Here is a 17,682-nt window from a genome sequence, read left to right on the forward strand (position 1 = left end):
CTTCCACTCGCCTGTGCCGTAGCAGCCACTGAACTGAACTGCTCCCGGACTCACCTATTGCTGTTCACTGGACCTTATGATCACTCAGCTACACAGCTGATGCCTGCTGGACTGTTCCTTTATACGGTACCCCATCCTGTTTATCTGTTTAGCCTCAGCTCAAACTTTTGTCGCCATTACCAGCTGTTGTCTTAGCTCCCTCGAATTACACGGTTAGTTCTTACTGTACTTTTTCACTGTAGAGCCCCCAGTGCCACTCAACCTGCCTCAGACAGCTCCTTTGTCCCACCCCCCACACACGTGGAGACCGGCTCAATCGGTGCCTCCAGTGATGCTATCTCTTTCATCGTTACCCAACGCTTTGGTTTACCTCCACTGTACTCATATCCTTCCATATCCTTGTCTGTATATAATGCCCTGAATTTATTCTACAACGACCGTAAATCTGCCTCTTTTATTCTCTGTACCCAACACACTAGAAGACCAGTTCTTAAAGCCTTTAGCCGTATCCTTATTCTATTCCTCCTCTGTTCCTCTGGTGATGTAGAGGTTAACCAAGGCCCTGTAGCCCCCAGTATCACTCCTACTCCCCAGGGGCTATCATTTGTTGACTTCTGTAACCGCAAAAGCCTTGGTTTCTTGCATGTTAACATCAGAAGCCTCCTCCCTAAGTTTGAGTTATTCACTGCGTTAGCACACTCCACCAACCCTGATGTTCTAGCAGTGTCTGAATCCTGGCTTAGGAAGGCCACCAAAGATTCAGAAATGTCCATTCCCAACTACAACATTTTCCGTCTAGATAGAACTGCCAAAGGGGGCGGAGTTGCAATCTACTGTAGAGATGCCTGCAGAGCTCTATCATACTATCCAGGTCTGTGCCCAAACAGTTTGAGCTTCTACTTCTAAAAATCCACCTTTCCAGAAATAAGTATCTCACTGTTGCCACTTGCTACAGACCCCCCTCAGCCCCCAGCTGTGCACTGGACACCATATGTGAATTGATTGCCCCCCATCTATCCTCAGAGTTCGTATTGCTTGGTGAACTAAACTGGGACATGCTTAACACCCCGGCCATTCTACAATCTAAACTAGATGCCCTCAATCTCACACAAATTATCAAGGAACCTACCAGGTTCAACCCTAAATCCGTTAACATGGGCACCCTCATAGATATCATCCTGACTAATTTTCCCTCTAAATACACCTCTGCTGTCTTCAACCAGGATCTCAGCGATCACTGCCTCATCGCCTGCGTCCGTAATGGGTCCGCGGTCAAACGACCACCCCTCATCACTGTCAAACGCTCCCTAAAACGAGCAGGCCTTTCAAATTGACCTGGCCCGGGTATCCTGGATGGATATTGACCTCATTCCGTCAGTAGAGGATGCCTGGTTGTTCTTTAAAAGTGCTTTCCTCTCCATCTTAAATAAGCATGCGCCATTCCAAAAATTCAGAACTAAGAACAGATATAGCCCCTGGTTCACCCTAGACTTGACTGCCCTTGACCAGCACAAAAACATCCTGTGGCGTACTGCATTAGCATCGAACAGCCCCTGCGATATACAACTTTTCAGGGAAGTCAGGAACCAATATACACAATCAGTTAGGAAAGCAAAGGCTAGCTTTTTCAAACAGAAATTTGCATCCTGTAGCACTAACTCCAAAAAGTTTTGGGACACTGTAAAGTCCATGGAGAATAAGAGCACCTCCTCCCAGCTGCCCACTGCACTGAGGCTAGGAAACACTGTCACTACCGATAAATCTACGATAATCTGCCCCTCCCCGCTTCTACTTCACCAAAATTCAGATAGCTAATGTTCTGAAAGAGCTGCAAAATCTGGAACCCTACAAATCAGCTGGGCTAGACAATCTGGACCCTTTCTTTATAAAATTAGCCGCCAAAATTGTCACAACCCCTATTACCAGACTGTTCAACCTCTCTTTCGTATCGTCTGAGATCCCCAGAGATTAGAAAGCTGCCGCGGTCATCCCCCTCTTCAAAGGGGGTGACACTCTAGATCCAAACTGTTTCAGACCTATATCCATCCTGCCCTGCCTTTCGAAAGTATTTGAAAGCCATGTTAACAAACAGATCACCGACCATTTCGAATCCCAGCGTACCTTCTCCGCTATGGAATCTGGTTTCCGAGCTGGTCATGGGTGCACCTCAGCCACGCTCAATGTCCTAAACGATATTATAACCACGATCGATAAAAGACAGTACTGTGCAGCCATCTTCATCGACCTGGCCAAGGCTTTCGACTCCGCCAATCACCACATTGTTATTGGTAGATTAAATAGCCTTGGTTTCTCAAATGACTGCCTCGGCTGGTTCACCAATTACTTCTCAGATAGAGTTCAATGTGTCAAATCGGAGGGCCTGTGGTCTGGACCTCTGGCAGTCTCTATGGGGGTGCCACAGGGTTCAATTCTCGGGCCGACTCTATTCTCTGTGTATATCAATGATGTCGCTCTTGCTGCTGGTGACTCTCAGATCCACCTCTATGCAGACGACACCATTTTGTATACATCTGGCCCTTCATTGGACACTGTGTTAACAAACCTCCAAACGAGCTTCAATGCCATACAGCACTCCTTCCGTAGCCTCCAACTGCTCTTAAACGCTAGTAAAACTAAATGCATGCTCTTCAATCGAACGCTGCTTGCACCCGCCCGCCCGACTAGAATCACTACTCTCGGCGGGTCTGACTTAGAATATGTGGACAACTACAAATACCTAGGTGTCTGGTTAGACCGTAAACTCTCCTTCCAGACTCACATTAAGCATCTCCAATCCAAAGTTAAATCTAGAATCGGCTTCCTATTTTGCAACAAAGCCTCCTTCACTCATGCTGCCAAACATGCCCTCGTAAAACTGACTATCCTACCGATCCTTGACTTCGGCGATGTCATTTACAAAATAGCCTCCAACACTTTACTCAGCAAATTGGATGTAGTCTATCACAGTGCCATCCATTTTGTCACCAAAGCCCCATATACTACCCACCATTGTGACCTGTACGCTCTCGTTGGCTGGCCCTCACTACATATTCATCGCCAAACCCACTGGCTCCAGGTCATCTATAAATCACTGCTAGGCAAATCCCTGCCTTATCTTAGCTCATTGGTCACCATAGCAACACCCACCCGTAGTATGCGCTCCAGCAGGTATATCTCACTGGTCATCCCCAAAGCCAACACCTCCTTTGGCCGCCATTCCTTCCAGTTCTCTGCTGCCAATGACTGGAACGAACTGCAAAAATCTCTGAAGCTGGAGACTCTTATCTCCCTCACTAACTTAACGCATCAGTTGTCAGAGCAGCTTACCGAACACTGCACCTGTACACAGCCCATCTGTAATTAGCCCACCCAACTACCTCATCCCCATATTGTTATTTATTTTGCTCATTTGCGCCCCAGTATCTCTATTTGCACATCATCTTCTGCACATCTATCATTCCAGTGTTAATACTAAATTGTAGCTATTTTGCACTATGGCCTATTTATTGCCTTACCTCCCTAACCTACTACATTTGCACACACTGTATATAGATTTTCTATTGTGTTATTGACTTTATGTTTTGTTTTACCCCATATGTAACTCTGTGTTGTTGTTGTTTTTAATCGCACTGCTTTGCTTTATCTTGGCCAGGTCGCAGTTGTAAATGAGAACTTATTCTCAACTGGCTTCCTTGGTTAAATAAAGGTGAAATAAATAAATACATATTTTAAAATGCTGTGGGGATGTTTTTCAGTGGCAGGGACTGGGAGACTAGTCTGGATCGAGGCAAAGATGAACGGAGCTAAGTACAGAGAGATCCTTGATGAAAACCTGCTCCAGAGCGCTCAGGACCTCAGACTGGGGCGAAGGTTCACCTTTCCAACAGGACAATGACCCTAAGCACACAGCCAAGACAAAGCAGGAGTGGCTTTGGGACAAGTCTCTGAATGTCATTGAGCGGCCAAGCCAGAGCCCGGACTTGAACCCGATCGAACATCTCTGGAGAGACCTGAAAATAGCTGTGAAGCGACGCTCCCCATCCAACCTGACAGAGCTTGAGAGGGTCTGCAGAGAAGAATGGGAGAAACTCCCCAAATACAGGTGTGCCAAGCTTATAGCGTCATACCCAAGAAAACTCAAGGCTGTAATCGCTGCCAAAGGTGCTTCAACAAAATACTGAGTAAAGGGTCTGAATACTTATGTAAATGTTATTTCAGTATTTTAAAAAATATAAATGTGCTAGAATTTATACAAATCTGTTTTTGCTTTGTCATTATGGGGTATTGTGTGTAGATTGATGAGGGGGAAAATAAACAATTTAATCAATTTTAGAATAAGGCTGTAATGTAACAAAATGTGGAAAAAGTCAAGGGGTCTGAATACTAAGTAAATGTTTAACCTCTTAAGGATCGGACCGCTTATTTCAATTTTGGCCTAAAATGACCCAAATCTAACTGCCTGTAGCTCAGGGCCTGAAGCAAGGATATGCATATTCTTGATACCATTTGAAAGGAAACACTTTGACGTTTGAGGGAATGTGAAATTAATGTAGGAGAATATAACACATTAGATCTGGTAAAAGATAATACAAACAATAAAACATGCGTTTTCAATTTTTTTGTTTTGTTCTATCATCTTTGAAATGCAAGAGAAAGGCCACAATATAATATTGCAGTTTAGGCGCAATTTAGATTCTGGCCACTAGATGGCAGCAGTGTGTGTGCAAAGGTTAAGATTGATCCAGTGAAGCATTGCAATACTGTACCATTTTGTATCAAGTCTGCCCAAATGTGCCAAATTGGTCAATTGATACATTTTCATGTACATAACTATAGAGAACATACAAACATGATATGGTAATACAAAATGTAAGTTTACACACTACCAGGAATGTCATACATGATGGATCATTAGCTTACACACTAACTTTCACACATCTAGATGGCCGGGCGGGGTGGGTGTGGAGACAGAGACCGCAAGGGTTCAAACTGTAGAACCCAGTTCCTACATTCGAATATAAAAATGGTTTTATCAAAAAAAAAAGACGTTACATTTTATCTCTGGGACCCTTAGGATGACAAATCAGAGCAAGATTACTGAATGTAAGTACATTATTTACCTTCAGAGGTGAATGTATCAAACCAGTTGCCGTGATACGTTTTTTGTTGTTGTGCACTCTCCTCAAACAATAGCATGGTATTTTTTCACTGTAATAGCTACTGTAAATTGGACAGTGCAGTTAGATTAACAAGAATTTAAGCTTTCTGCCCATATAAGACATTTGTATTTGTATTTATTAAGGATCCCCATTAGCTGCTGCCAATGCAGCAGCTACTCTTCCTGGGGTCCTGCAACATTAAGGCAGTTATACACAATTAAAAATATTACATGACATTATATTTCATAACACTTTACCCAATACATTTAGTGTGTTCCCTAAGGCCACTACTCCACTTTCACATATTTACAATGCAACATCCATGTGTACGTGTGTGTAGAGTGAGTGTATATATATGTATGTGTGTATGTGCCTGTGTGTGTGTCTCTTCACAGTCCCCGCTGTTCCACAAGGTGTATTTTTACCAGTTTTTTAAATCTGATTCTACTGCTTGCATCAGTTACCTGATGTGGAATAGAGTTCCATGTAGTCATGGCTCTATGTAGTACTGTGCGCCTCCAATAGTCCGTACTGGACTTGGGGACTGTGAAGAGACCTCTGGTGGCATGTCTTGTGGGGTATGCATGGGTGTCTGAGCTGTGTGCCAGTATTCCAAACAGACAGCTCGGTACATTCAGCTTGTCGACACCTCTCACAAAAACAAGCAGTGATGAAGTCAATCTCTCTTCCACTCTGAGCCAGGAGAGGCTGACATACATGTCATCAATGTTAGCTCTCCGTGTACTTTTAAGGGCCAGCCGTGCTGCCCTGTTCTGAGCCAACTGTAATTTTCCCAAGTCCCTCTTTGTGGCACCTGACCACACGACTGAACAGTAGTCCAGGTGCGACAAAACTAGGGCCTGTAGGACCTGCCTTGTTGATAGTGCTGTTAAGAAGGCAGAGCAGCGCTTAATTATGGACATACTTCTCCCCATCTTAGCTACTGTTGTATCAATATGCTTTGACCATGACAGTCTACAATCCAGGGTTACTCCAAGCAGTTTAGTCACCTCAACTTGCAGTTGTAGTTGAGGTTTAGGGTTTAGTGAATGATTTGACCCAAATACAATGCTTTTAGTTTGGAAATATTCAGGACTAACTTATTCCTTGCCACCCATTCCGAAACTAACTGCAACTCTTTGTTAAGTGTTGCAGTTATTTCAGTTGCTGTAGTAGCTGATGTGTATAGTGTTGAGTCATCCGCATACATAGACACACTGGCTTTACTCAAAGCCAGTGGCATGTCGTTAGTAAAGATGGAAAAAAGCAAGGGGCCTAGACAGCTGCCCTGGGGAATTCCTGATTCTACCTGGATTATGTTTGAGAGGCTTCCATTAAAGAACACACTCTGTGTTCTGTTAGACAAGTAACTCTTTAACCACATTATAGCAGGGGGTGTAAAGCCATAATACATATGTTTTTCCAGCAGCAGACTATGATCGATAATGTCAAAAGCCGCACTGAAGTCTAACAAGACATGTCTATGTCCTGAAAAGTTTGCTGTTACTTACAACAGTCATGCTAATCACATTAGCGCATGTTAGCTCAACCGTCCCGTATACGGGACACCGATCCCGTAGAGGTTAACAGTGTTGCGTGCTCTGTCAGAGATAGGCTTAGTAGACAGGTACGCAGAGTGACCTGACAGCTCTGTGAAATGATAGGCCAGTCAGAAGGAAGTGCAATCATTACACTGTATAATTCTTCTTCTAATTACAGGCAACCAAACACATCCTCAGAATACAGTCCAGAAATGAGTTCACACATCCATTTGTCAATTAGTTCAACCATCTGGTAGCATGCCCATGTATAGTAAACAAAATGACCCTTCACTCCTCCCTCCTCCTAGCCTGTAAGCAGAGCATTTACAGTATGTGGCTCTGACAGACTGACTCAAAATGAGATGTCAGTTTCCAGCCTCCCGTCTCCCTCTGACATTTATATTTATACTTTTCTCTAGAAGCTCCGGGCTTGAAGGGATGGATTTTCTAAGAAGTTTATTTTTTTTTATATCACTCACACAAGACGAAGATGAAAATAGAACATAAGCGGTTTGGTGTTTGAGCACTGATAATATCTGATAGTGAACCAGGAAGCTTGTTCAAGGCAATGTTCCATCATGCAAAGGACAAACAATTCAGGCTAAATTAAAAAGAGTCAAATACTGAACAATTACCTAATTTCAGGTTCTACAGAGAAGGAATGAAGTTATCCCTTGAAACATTACAATGACCTCACCATAGCCTGCAGGCTGTTCTGCCCACTGCCAGTGTTGTAGTAGCCAATAGTGTGAGCATCAGCATGGGCCAGAAAGCTTTCCAGACAGAGCAAGCAGCTTTGTAATCTAATTGGCACTAGTAACTAATGTCTGACCTATTTGGATGTCAATTTTTTCAAAATTTTTTAACCTTTATTTAACAAGGTTAGTCTCTTTGAGATAAACATCTATTTTTCAAGAGAGACCTGGATCAGTAATGGAGCAGAGACTTACATTGGGACTATAAGGCTCTGGACTGGAGTAGCCATAAGTGATGGGTATCTCCATACAGATGACAACCAAGAGCCAACATACAGCCTTTGTTTTATTACTCCTGGGCATTGGTTGGCTCAATGTTACAGCCTCAGCCTGCCTGGGTAACAAAACAAAAGTGGGGTCCTCTTATTTCTGGAGACCTGCAAAAACAGGAATCTGACTTTCTTATGACACTTCTTCCATGTTTGATTTGATATCCCAGGAGAAAGCTTGAGAACGGCATCAATGTGTTAAAACACCATCTCACAGAACATGTTTCATGTTCACAAAATGGTGTGACTGACTACCCACAACATTTCTAAAAGGGGAGTCAAATGGATTACAAACAATGAAAGCCATAATTACAGCTGGGCCTGAATCCCAATTACACAAGCCATGTCAGTGACAGCCATCTTGTCAGAAATCTGAGTAATGTTCAAGCAGGAGCCTTCATTGGAAAGTCTTTCATTAGTATGGTGAGAATATAATCAGTGGGCATGTTAAGAGAGTTAATGTCCCCAGACGGGGGGAGCATGCAGAGGAGAGGGCTGCAGAGGACCTGGCCCACTTCTCTTTATGTTCACTAAAACAATTCCCCTTTTCCCCATCATGGCTGCCACACACAGCTCAGTGCTGCAGCTCAGCTCCCAACGCTGCCTTCACTTTGGCCCTTCATACGACCCCTCCCTCCTTCCCTCCCTCCCTCTTTCCCGAAGCAAATCCCGTTGGCCTGGTGACGGCCCCAGATTACCACAAAAACAAACAAACAAACAAACTGCATGGATAAATCTGTGGCATGTTTTTGTCCTGCTTTTCATTTGGACAACAAGAGCCCTTCTGTCCAAGAAGAGGGGCAGCGGGCCCAGCATTATGCAAGAGGCAGAAATGTGATGCGTCTGCTGATATGTTTTAGATTGACTCAGCACCATATGTGACCCCGCAACAAAGCTCACTTGTCCCCTGCAAAACGAGAAGGAAAAAACAAACTGGCATTATGAAACAAGACGCAGTGTTTGAAGTTGAGCAGGCTCCTTGACTACAATGACAGAACCCCCCCCCCAAATAAAACTATCCTGCCAATCGCTTACCCTGGCAGCTACCTGCAATGCTTTCCTGAAGGGAGGGCTTTTCCAAGGCCCAAGTGGGAGTGCAGGAAAGCATAATGGTGTTTAAGAGTGGGAGGAAATAAGTTCCAACAAAATTGTTCTATAAACTAATACGCTTTACCTACAAAAAAAGGCAGGCAGGAGGACCAGCGATTGATTCCCTTACGACAGAAGTATCACACTGAGTAATTGCAGTAATTCCCCTGCTCAACTCTCGCCCACACTGCAGTGAGAAACTCTTCAGAATTAACACTCTCGCATGGGGTTAGCAACCACCAAACACACACGACACAGATGACTTTGCAAACATTAACCCAAACTTCAAAAGGACGCATTGCCACAAAGCCAAAAGGAAGATACACCCATGTCACACACTGCTGACTGCTCTTAGCACAAGAGAAAGGCAAGTAACTCACCAGCGTTCTATCACTCCATAGATCTACATAAAAACACCTGCCCTGGGTGTGCATGCTTGTAATATGTGGATCTGTGTGAGTGTAGCCAGTGGGATGGAGGAATACTACCTAGGGAATGGCTGTTCTACAGGTGTCTGCTCTGTCTGCAACATTGGGGCTCCCATGGCTGCTCCACTTCCCTTGTTCTGACAGCACAGTGCGACCCAGTTTAAAGCCAAGTCCGAATGTTTTGAGGCCCTGTGTATTAATAAGCCAGGAACATGCTGTGATTATGTAACAGGAGTCATGCGAGTGCCTTTGAGTACACTGCCTGTGCTGTGGGAAGCCAAGCCAGCGCTAATCAGGTAGAACCACTATGCAAATACAAGCCCACACACACACAAACGTGGGCGGAAAGCAGGGAAATGTAATTGGCCTACAAATCAGCAGCACCCCCTCCCCCCACCATCCCCTGTTCCTCTCTCAATCTTGCTGTGAGGTTAGAGAAGTGAAGGGCTGTGTTGCTGTAGCAACCCCTGGCTGACTGGCTGAGAGGAGGGGAGGTGGTGACACCAAAGACAGTACAGTATGAAGATAGGCTAAAACTACTTCTCCAATACAAATCTCGATCACAATTGTAGGTGATGCCATTGCGAAGTTGGCTAGCTAAGCTCCTGCATAGAAACACGTTATCAGGACTAACGGTTGACTCGTGCCGGACTGAGCATGTGCAGGCTGTCAAATCAAAGGCACTCCTTTAATGTAAAGTTATTTTTGACAAAAATTAAAACGTGTCAGTTTGTCACTTTCACAAGGTTGTAATAATAACATGGTCAACTACTTAAAACATTGGCACTAATCCAGGTTGTGCCTTCAGATTTAGAAAAAAGTAACAACTAAAGAATCTTTCACTTTTCTCATTGACTTCTCAAACCCCAAACCCTGTTTTGCAAGCATTAGAAAGTCTTGCGAAGTTGCGCCTCTGGGTTTATAAACTCTGTGGTGACACATTAGGGAGCTACCCAGAGCCTGGACCTCTCCGAGCAGACAGACCATTCGTTCCAGCTCTGCCTCCACTTCCTGCTCTCCTCCTCTGGGCCTAGTCTCTTTCCCTCTACCGCCTTTCTAGCATGTTCTATTCATATTACATTACGCAGCTGGCACAGGTTCATTCTCACCTGGATGACCGTGTTACCGCCTTCCAGCAGGGCGATGGCCAATAGGATGCTCTCCTGGAAGATACGATCGCTGGTGGCATTCATGATGAGGTCGATTACCAGGTCGGATGCGCCTTCTTTATCCAGGCGGCACTGGACCTCATGCAGGGTCAGCTCCCCTTGGGCCGCGGCCGCCCCTGAACTCACCACTGGGGAGGGACAGAGAGAGAGGCAGAAAGAGAGGGACAAGCAGAGGGGGACAAGGAGTCAGGAAGAAAGAGAGGGTCAAGGAGAAAGGGACAGGGAGAGGGAGAGAGGGACAGGGAAAGAGGGACAGGAGGAGTGGGATGGGGAGAGTGGGACGGGGAGAGTGGGACGGGGAGAGAGATACAGGGAGAGAGGGACAGGGAGAGAGGGACAGGGAGAGAGGGACAGGGAGAGAGGGACAGGGAGAGAGAGACAGGGAGAGAGGGACAGGGAGAAAGGGACAGGGAGAGAGGGACAGGGAGAGAGGGACAGGGAGAGAGGGACAGGGAGAGAGGGACAGGGAGAGAGAGACAGGGAGAAAGGGACAGGGAGAGAGAGACAGGGAGAGAGAGGCAGGGAAAGAGGGACAGGGAGAGAGGGACAGGGAGAAAGTGACAGGGAGAACGGGACAGGGAGAGAGGGACAGGGAGAGAGGGACAGGGAGAGAGAGACAGGGAGAGAGGGACAGGGAGAACGGGACAGGGAGAACGGGACAGGGAGAACGGGACAGGGAGAGAGAGGCAGGGAGAGAGAGGCAGGGAGAAAGGGACAGGGAGAGAGAGGCAGGGAGAAAGGGACAGGGAGAAAGGGACAGGGAGAGAGAGGCAGGGAGAGAGAGACAGGGAGAGAGAGACAGGGAGAGAGAGACAGGGAGAGAGAGACAGGGAGAGAGGGACAGGGAGAGAGAGACAGGGAGAGAGGGACAGGGAGAAAGGGACAGGGAGAGAGGGACAGGGAGAGAGAGATAGGGAGAGAGGGACAGGGAGAGAGAGACAGGGAGAGAGAGACAGAGAGAGAGACAGGGAAGAGAAGGGAGAGCGGGACAGGGAGAGAGAGACAGGGAGAGAGGGACAGGGAGAGAGAGACAGGGAGAGAGAGACAGGGAGAGAGGGACAGGGAGAGAGAGACAGGGAGAGAGAGACAGGGAGAGAGGGACAGGGAGAGAGAGACAGGGAGAGAGAGACAGGGAGAGAGAGACAGGGAGAGAGAGACAGGGAGAGAGGGACAGGGAGAGAGGGACAGGGAGAGAGGGACAGGGAGAGAGGGACAGGGAGAGAGAGACAGGGAGAGAGGGACAGGGAGAGAGGGACAGGGAGAGAGAGACAGGGAGAGAGGGACAGGGAGAGAGAGACAGGGAGAGAGAGACAGGGAGAGAGGGACAGGGAGAGAGGGACAGGGAGAGAGAGAGACAGGGAGAGAGGGACAGGGAGAGAGAGACAGGGAGAGAGAGACAGGGAGAGAGAGACAGGGAGAAAGGGACAGGGAGAGAGGGACAGGGAGAGAGGGACAGGGAGAGAGAGACAGGGAGAGAGAGACAGGGAGAGAGGGACAGGGAGAGAGGGACAGGGAGAGAGAGACAGGGAGAGAGAGGCAGGGAGAGAGGGACAGGGAGAGAGAGACAGGGAGAGAGAGACAGGGAGAGGAGACAGGGAGAGGGACAGGGAGAGAGGGACAGGGAGAGAGGGACAGGGAGAGAGGGACAGGGAGCGAGAGACAGGGAGAGAGGGACAGGGAGAGGGAGACAGTGAGAGAGAGACAGGGAGAGAGAGACAGGGAGAGAGGGACATGGAGAGAGGGACAGGGAGAGAGGGACAGGGAGAGAGAGACAGGGAGAGAGGGACAGGGAGAGAGAGACAGGGAGAGAGAGACAGGGAGAGAGGGACAGGGAGAGAGGGACAGGGAGAGAGACACAGTGAGAGAGAGACAGGGAGAGAGGGACAGGGAGAGAGGGACAGGGAGAAAGGGACAGGGAGAGAGAGACAGGGAAAGAGAGTGACAGGGAGAGAGAGAGACAGGGAGAGAGGGACAGGGAGAGAGAGACAGGGAGAGAGAGGCAGTGAGAAAGGGACAGGGAGAGAGAGACAGGGAGAGAGGGACAGGGAGAGAGGGACAGGGAGAGAGAGACAGGAAGAGAGGGACAGGGAGAGAGAGACAGGGAGAGAGAGACAGGGAGAGAGGGACAGGGAGAGAGAGACAGGGAGAGAGAGACAGGGAGAGAGGGACGTGGAGAGAGAGACAGGGAGAGAGGGACAGGGAGAAAGGGACAGGGAGAGAGGGACAGGGAGAGAAAGACAGGGAGAGAGGGACAGGGAGAGAGAGACAGGGAGAGAGGGACAGGGAGAAGAGGGACAGGGAGAGAGAGACAGGGACAGAGAGACAGGGAGAGAGGGACAGGGAGAGAGAGACAGGGAGAGAGGGACAGGGAGAGAGGGACAGGGAGAGAGGGACAGGGAGAGAGGGACAGGGAGAGAGAGACAGGGAGAGAGAGACAGGGAGAGAGAGACAGGGAGAGAGAGACAGGGAGAGAGGGACAGGGAGAGAGAGACAGGGAGAGAGAGACAGGGAGAGAGGGACAGGGAGAGAGAGACAGGGAGAGAGAGACAGGGAGAGAGGTACAGGGAGAGAGGGACAGGGAGAGAGGGACAGGGAGAGAGGGACAGGGAGAGAGAGACAGGGAGAGAGGGACAGGGAGAGAGGGACAGGGAGAGAGAGACAGGGAGAGAGAGACAGGGAGAGAGAGACAGGGAGAGAGGGACAGGGAGAGAGAGACAGGGAGAGAGAGACAGGGAGAGAGGGACAGGGAGAGAGAGACAGGGAGAGAGGGACAGGGAGAGAGAGACAGGGAGAGAGGGACAGGGAGAGAGAGACAGGGAGAGAGAGACAGGGAGAGAGGGACAGGGAGAGAGAGACAGGGAGAGAGGGACAGGGAGAGAGAGACAGGGAGAGAGGGACAGGGAGAGAGAGACAGGGAGAGAGAGACAGGGAGAGAGAGACAGGGAGAGAGAGACAGGGAGAGAGAGACAGGGAGAGAGGGACAGGGAGAGAGGGACAGGGAGAGAGGGACAGGGAGAGAGGGACAGGGAGAGAGAGACAGGGAGAGAGGGACAGGGAGAGAGGGACAGGGAGAGAGAGACAGGGAGAGAGGGACAGGGAGAGAGAGACAGGGAGAGAGAGACAGGGAGAGAGGGACAGGGAGAGAGAGACAGGGAGAGAGAGACAGGGAGAGAGAGACAGGGAGAAAGGGACAGGGAGAGAGGGACAGGGAGAGAGGGACAGGGAGAGAGAGACAGGGAGAGAGAGACAGGGAGAGAGGGACAGGGAGAGAGGGACAGGGAGAGAGAGACAGGGAGAGAGAGGCAGGGAGAGAGGGACAGGGAGAGAGAGACAGGGAGAGAGAGACAGGGAGAGAGGGACAGGGAGAGAGGGACAGGGAGAGAGGGACAGGGAGAGAGAGACAGGGAGAGAGGGACAGGGAGAGAGAGACAGGGAGAGAGAGACAGGGAGAGAGGGACAGGGAGAGAGGGACAGGGAGAGAGAGACAGTGAGAGAGAGACAGGGAGAGAGGGACAGGGAGAGAGGGACAGGGAGAGAGGGACAGGGAGAAAGGGACAGGGAGAGAGAGACAGGGAAAGAGAGAGACAGGGAGAGAGAGAGACAGGGAGAGAGGGACAGGGAGAGAGAGACAGGGAGAGAGAGGCAGGGAGAAAGGGACAGGGAGAGAGAGACAGGGAGAGAGGGACAGGGAGAGAGGGACAGGGAGAGAGAGACAGGAAGAGAGGGACAGGGAGAGAGAGACAGGGAGAGAGAGACAGGGAGAGAGGGACAGGGAGAGAGAGACAGGGAGAGAGAGATAGGGAGAGAGAGACAGGGAGAGAGGGACGTGGAGAGAGAGACAGGGAGAGAGGGACAGGGAGAAAGGGACAGGGAGAGAGGGACAGGGAGAGAGAGACAGGGAGAGAGGGACAGGGAGAGAGAGACAGGGAGAGAGGGACAGGGAGAAGAGGGACAGGGAGAGAGAGACAGGGACAGAGAGACAGGGAGAGAGGGACAGGGAGAGAGAGACAGGGAGAGAGGGACAGGGAGAGAGGGACAGGGAGAGAGGGACAGGGAGAGAGGGACAGGGAGAGAGAGACAGGGAGAGAGGGACAGGGAGAGAGAGACAGGGAGAGAGGGACAGGGAGAGAGAGGCAGGGAGAGAAAGACAGGGAGAAAGGGACAGGGAGAGAGGGACAGGGAGAGAGAGGCAGGGAGAAAGGGACAGGGAGAGAGAGGCAGGGAGAAAGGGACAGGGAGAAAGGGACAGGGAGAGAGAGGCAGGGAGAGAGAGGCAGGGAGAGAGAGACAGGGAGAGAGAGACAGGGAGAGAGAGACAGGGAGAGAGAGACAGGGAGAGAGGGACAGGGAGAGAGAGAGACAGGGAGAGAGGGACAGGGAGAAAGGGACAGGGAGAGAGGGACAGGGAGAGAGAGATAGGGAGAGAGGGACAGGGAGAGAGAGACAGGGAGAGAGAGACAGGGAGAGAGAGACAGGGAGAGAGGGACAGGGAGAGAGAGACAGGGAGAGAGGGACAGGGAGAGAGAGACAGGGAGAGAGAGACAGGGAGAGAGAGACAGGGAGAGAGGGACAGGGAGAGAGAGACAGGGAGAGAGAGACAGGGAGAGAGAGACAGGGAGAGAGGGACAGGGAGAGAGGGACAGGGAGAGAGGGACAGGGAGAGAGAGACAGGGAGAGAGGGACAGGGAGAGAGGGACAGGGAGAGAGGGACAGGGAGAGAGAGACAGGGAGAGAAGGACAGGGAGAGAGAGACAGGGAGAGAGGACAGGGAGAGAGAGACAGGGAGAGAGGGACAGGGAGAGAGGGACAGGGAGAGAGAGACAGGGAGAGAGGGACAGGGAGAGAGGGACAGGGAGAGAGGGACAGGGAGAGAGAGACAGGGAGAGAAGGACAGGGAGAGAGAGACAGGGAGAGAGGGACAGGGAGAGAGAGACAGGGAGAGAGGGACAGGGAGAGAGGGACAGGGAGAGAGAGACAGGGAGAGAGGGACAGGGAGAGAGAGACAGGGAGAGAGGGACAGGGAGAGAGGGACAGGGAGAGAGAGACAGGGAGAGAAGGACAGGGAGAGAGAGACAGGGAGAGAGGGACAGGGAGAGAGAGACAGGGAGAGAGGGACAGGGAGAGAGGGACAGGGAGAGAGAGACAGGGAGAGAGGGACAGGGAGAGAGGGACAGGGAGAGAGGGACAGGGAGAGAGAGACAGGGAGAGAGCCATCAAGAGCCTGAACAAGGAGGAAGGACACAGTATACAGGATAACCTGTCACTCTAAATGAGAGTAAAACGACTATTCCACCACTCAAGATAATTTTTATTTTTATTTATTAGGATCATTAGCTGATGCCAATGGCGACAGCTAGTCTTACTGGGGTCCGACACATAACAAAAAATACATTACAAACAAAATACTTTACAATGTACATACATCAAGAGGATTGTCAGATGGGCAGATTGAAGAGATCCATCTGTCTCTTTCCTGTTCATTGATTCATTGCAACATTTGCTTATTATATCATTTAATGAGATGAATCTTGATGGAAAACTGAACCAAAATTGGGATGCCAAAACTATAGTGATGATCATTCAGTCTCTTGAAAATAGCTGTATTTCCTAGCTAAAACGAGCTAGCCTCATCCAGTCATGATGCCTGCTCCAGCCACACGAGGAAGCAGATGTGTGATAATGTTACCCAGAGGGCCACTCTCTGGATGTGGGAGCAGGTGTCCACACTCCACAGGCCATTCTAATCTAGAGCCCGTCTCTCTGGTAACCTGGCAACAGCACGGCCCGGCTCAGCCAGAGGAGAGAGTTCGTATGCTGAGGGACAGAGCCCGGGTCTAAAGGCTTAATGGAGGACAGGGGCAGGCAGGCATAATTAAGATGGCACTGCAGTTGATAGCAGCCGTTTTACGGGCTCCTGACCTATTTTGGGTGTGTTTTTTACGCTGATCTGAACTTTTACGCTGATTTTTTACGCTGATTTTGTACATGTCTCCGCCATCATTTCCTATGACTGAAAACAACTTCTGGAGATCAGAACAGCGGTCAACGAGTCGGCAGCTATGGACGTTCTGATTACTCTGGACCAGGCCCTAATCCCCGGGACTCGAAAGAAGAAGCAACGGCGCAAAAGAGGCAGATGAGCTGGCATCCTGACTAGACTACCTTGGCATGCAAATAAACCGCATCTACCCTCCGTTCTGTTTTCAGTCACTAGAAAAAAACCTGGACGAGCTCCGTTCGAGACTATCCTATCAACGGGACCTGTAGAACTGTAATATTCGATGTTTCACGGAGTCGTGGCTGAACAAGAACATGGATAAAATACATATCTCTGACTTTTCCATACATAGTCAAGACCGTCGGCAGACCGTCGGCAGCCACGGGTAAGATGAGGGGGGAGGGGTGTTCCTCTTTGTTAACAACAGCTGGTGCGCAATCTCTAATGTTAGGGAAGTCTCGAGTTTTTGCTCACTTGAGTTAGAATGCCTATTTTTTGTAGATGTCTATTTACCACCACAAACTGATGCTGGCACTAAGACCACACTCAACGGGCTGTATAGGGCCATAAGCTAACAAGAAAATGAGGCAGCACTTCTCGTGGCCGGTGATTTTAAAGAAGGGAAACTGAAATTGGTTTTACCTCATTTTACCAGCATGTCACCTGTGCAACTAGAGGCGACAACATTTTAGATAACCTTTACTCTACACACAGAAATGCACACGAGGCTTCCTTTGGAAAATCTGACCACAACACTATACTCCTGATTCCTGCTTACAAGCAAAATCTCAAACAGGAAATACCAGTGACGCGCTAAATACGGAAGTGGTCCTTTGAAGTGGATGCTAAGCTACTGGACTGTTTCGCTAGCAAAGACTGGAATATTGTCTGGGATACATCCGATAACATTGAGGAGTTTAACACATCAGTCACCCCGGCTTCATTAATAAGTGCATCGACAGAAGCCATGGATTACAAGGCAACATTCGCACTGAGCTAAAGCTGCCGCTTTCAAGAAGCGGAACACTAATCCGGACGCTTTTAAGAAATCCCACTATGACCTCCAATGAGTGGTCAAACAGGCAAAGCATAAATACAGGACTAAGATTGAATCCTACTACGCTGGCTATAACGCTCATCGGATGTGGCAGGGCTTGCAAACTATCATGGATTACAAAGGGAAACACAGCCGCGAACTGCCAAGTGACGCCAGCCTACCAGATGAGCTAAATGCCTTCTATGCTCGCTTCAAGGCAAGCAACACTGAACCATGC

At 49.1% G+C, this 17,682-nt stretch overlaps 1 protein-coding gene across 5 annotated transcripts in view; it reads right to left on the reverse strand.

The window, feature by feature from the left end:
- Positions 1–17,682, reverse strand: part of itpr1b (inositol 1,4,5-trisphosphate receptor, type 1b) — a 169,337-nt gene that overhangs the window by 56,668 nt on the left and 94,987 nt on the right. For all 5 annotated transcript variants that reach the window (XM_041892498.2, XM_041892501.2, XM_041892500.2 and 2 more), the window contains one exon: positions 10,351–10,538. In XM_041892498.2, coding sequence (XP_041748432.2) covers positions 10,351–10,538 — 188 coding nt within the window. The remainder of the gene's footprint in view (positions 1–10,350; positions 10,539–17,682) is intronic.

The sequence above is a fragment of the Coregonus clupeaformis genome, chromosome 12 (genome assembly GCF_020615455.1).
Source record: "Coregonus clupeaformis isolate EN_2021a chromosome 12, ASM2061545v1, whole genome shotgun sequence".
In the NCBI taxonomy this organism is placed as follows: Eukaryota; Metazoa; Chordata; class Actinopteri; order Salmoniformes; family Salmonidae; genus Coregonus; species Coregonus clupeaformis.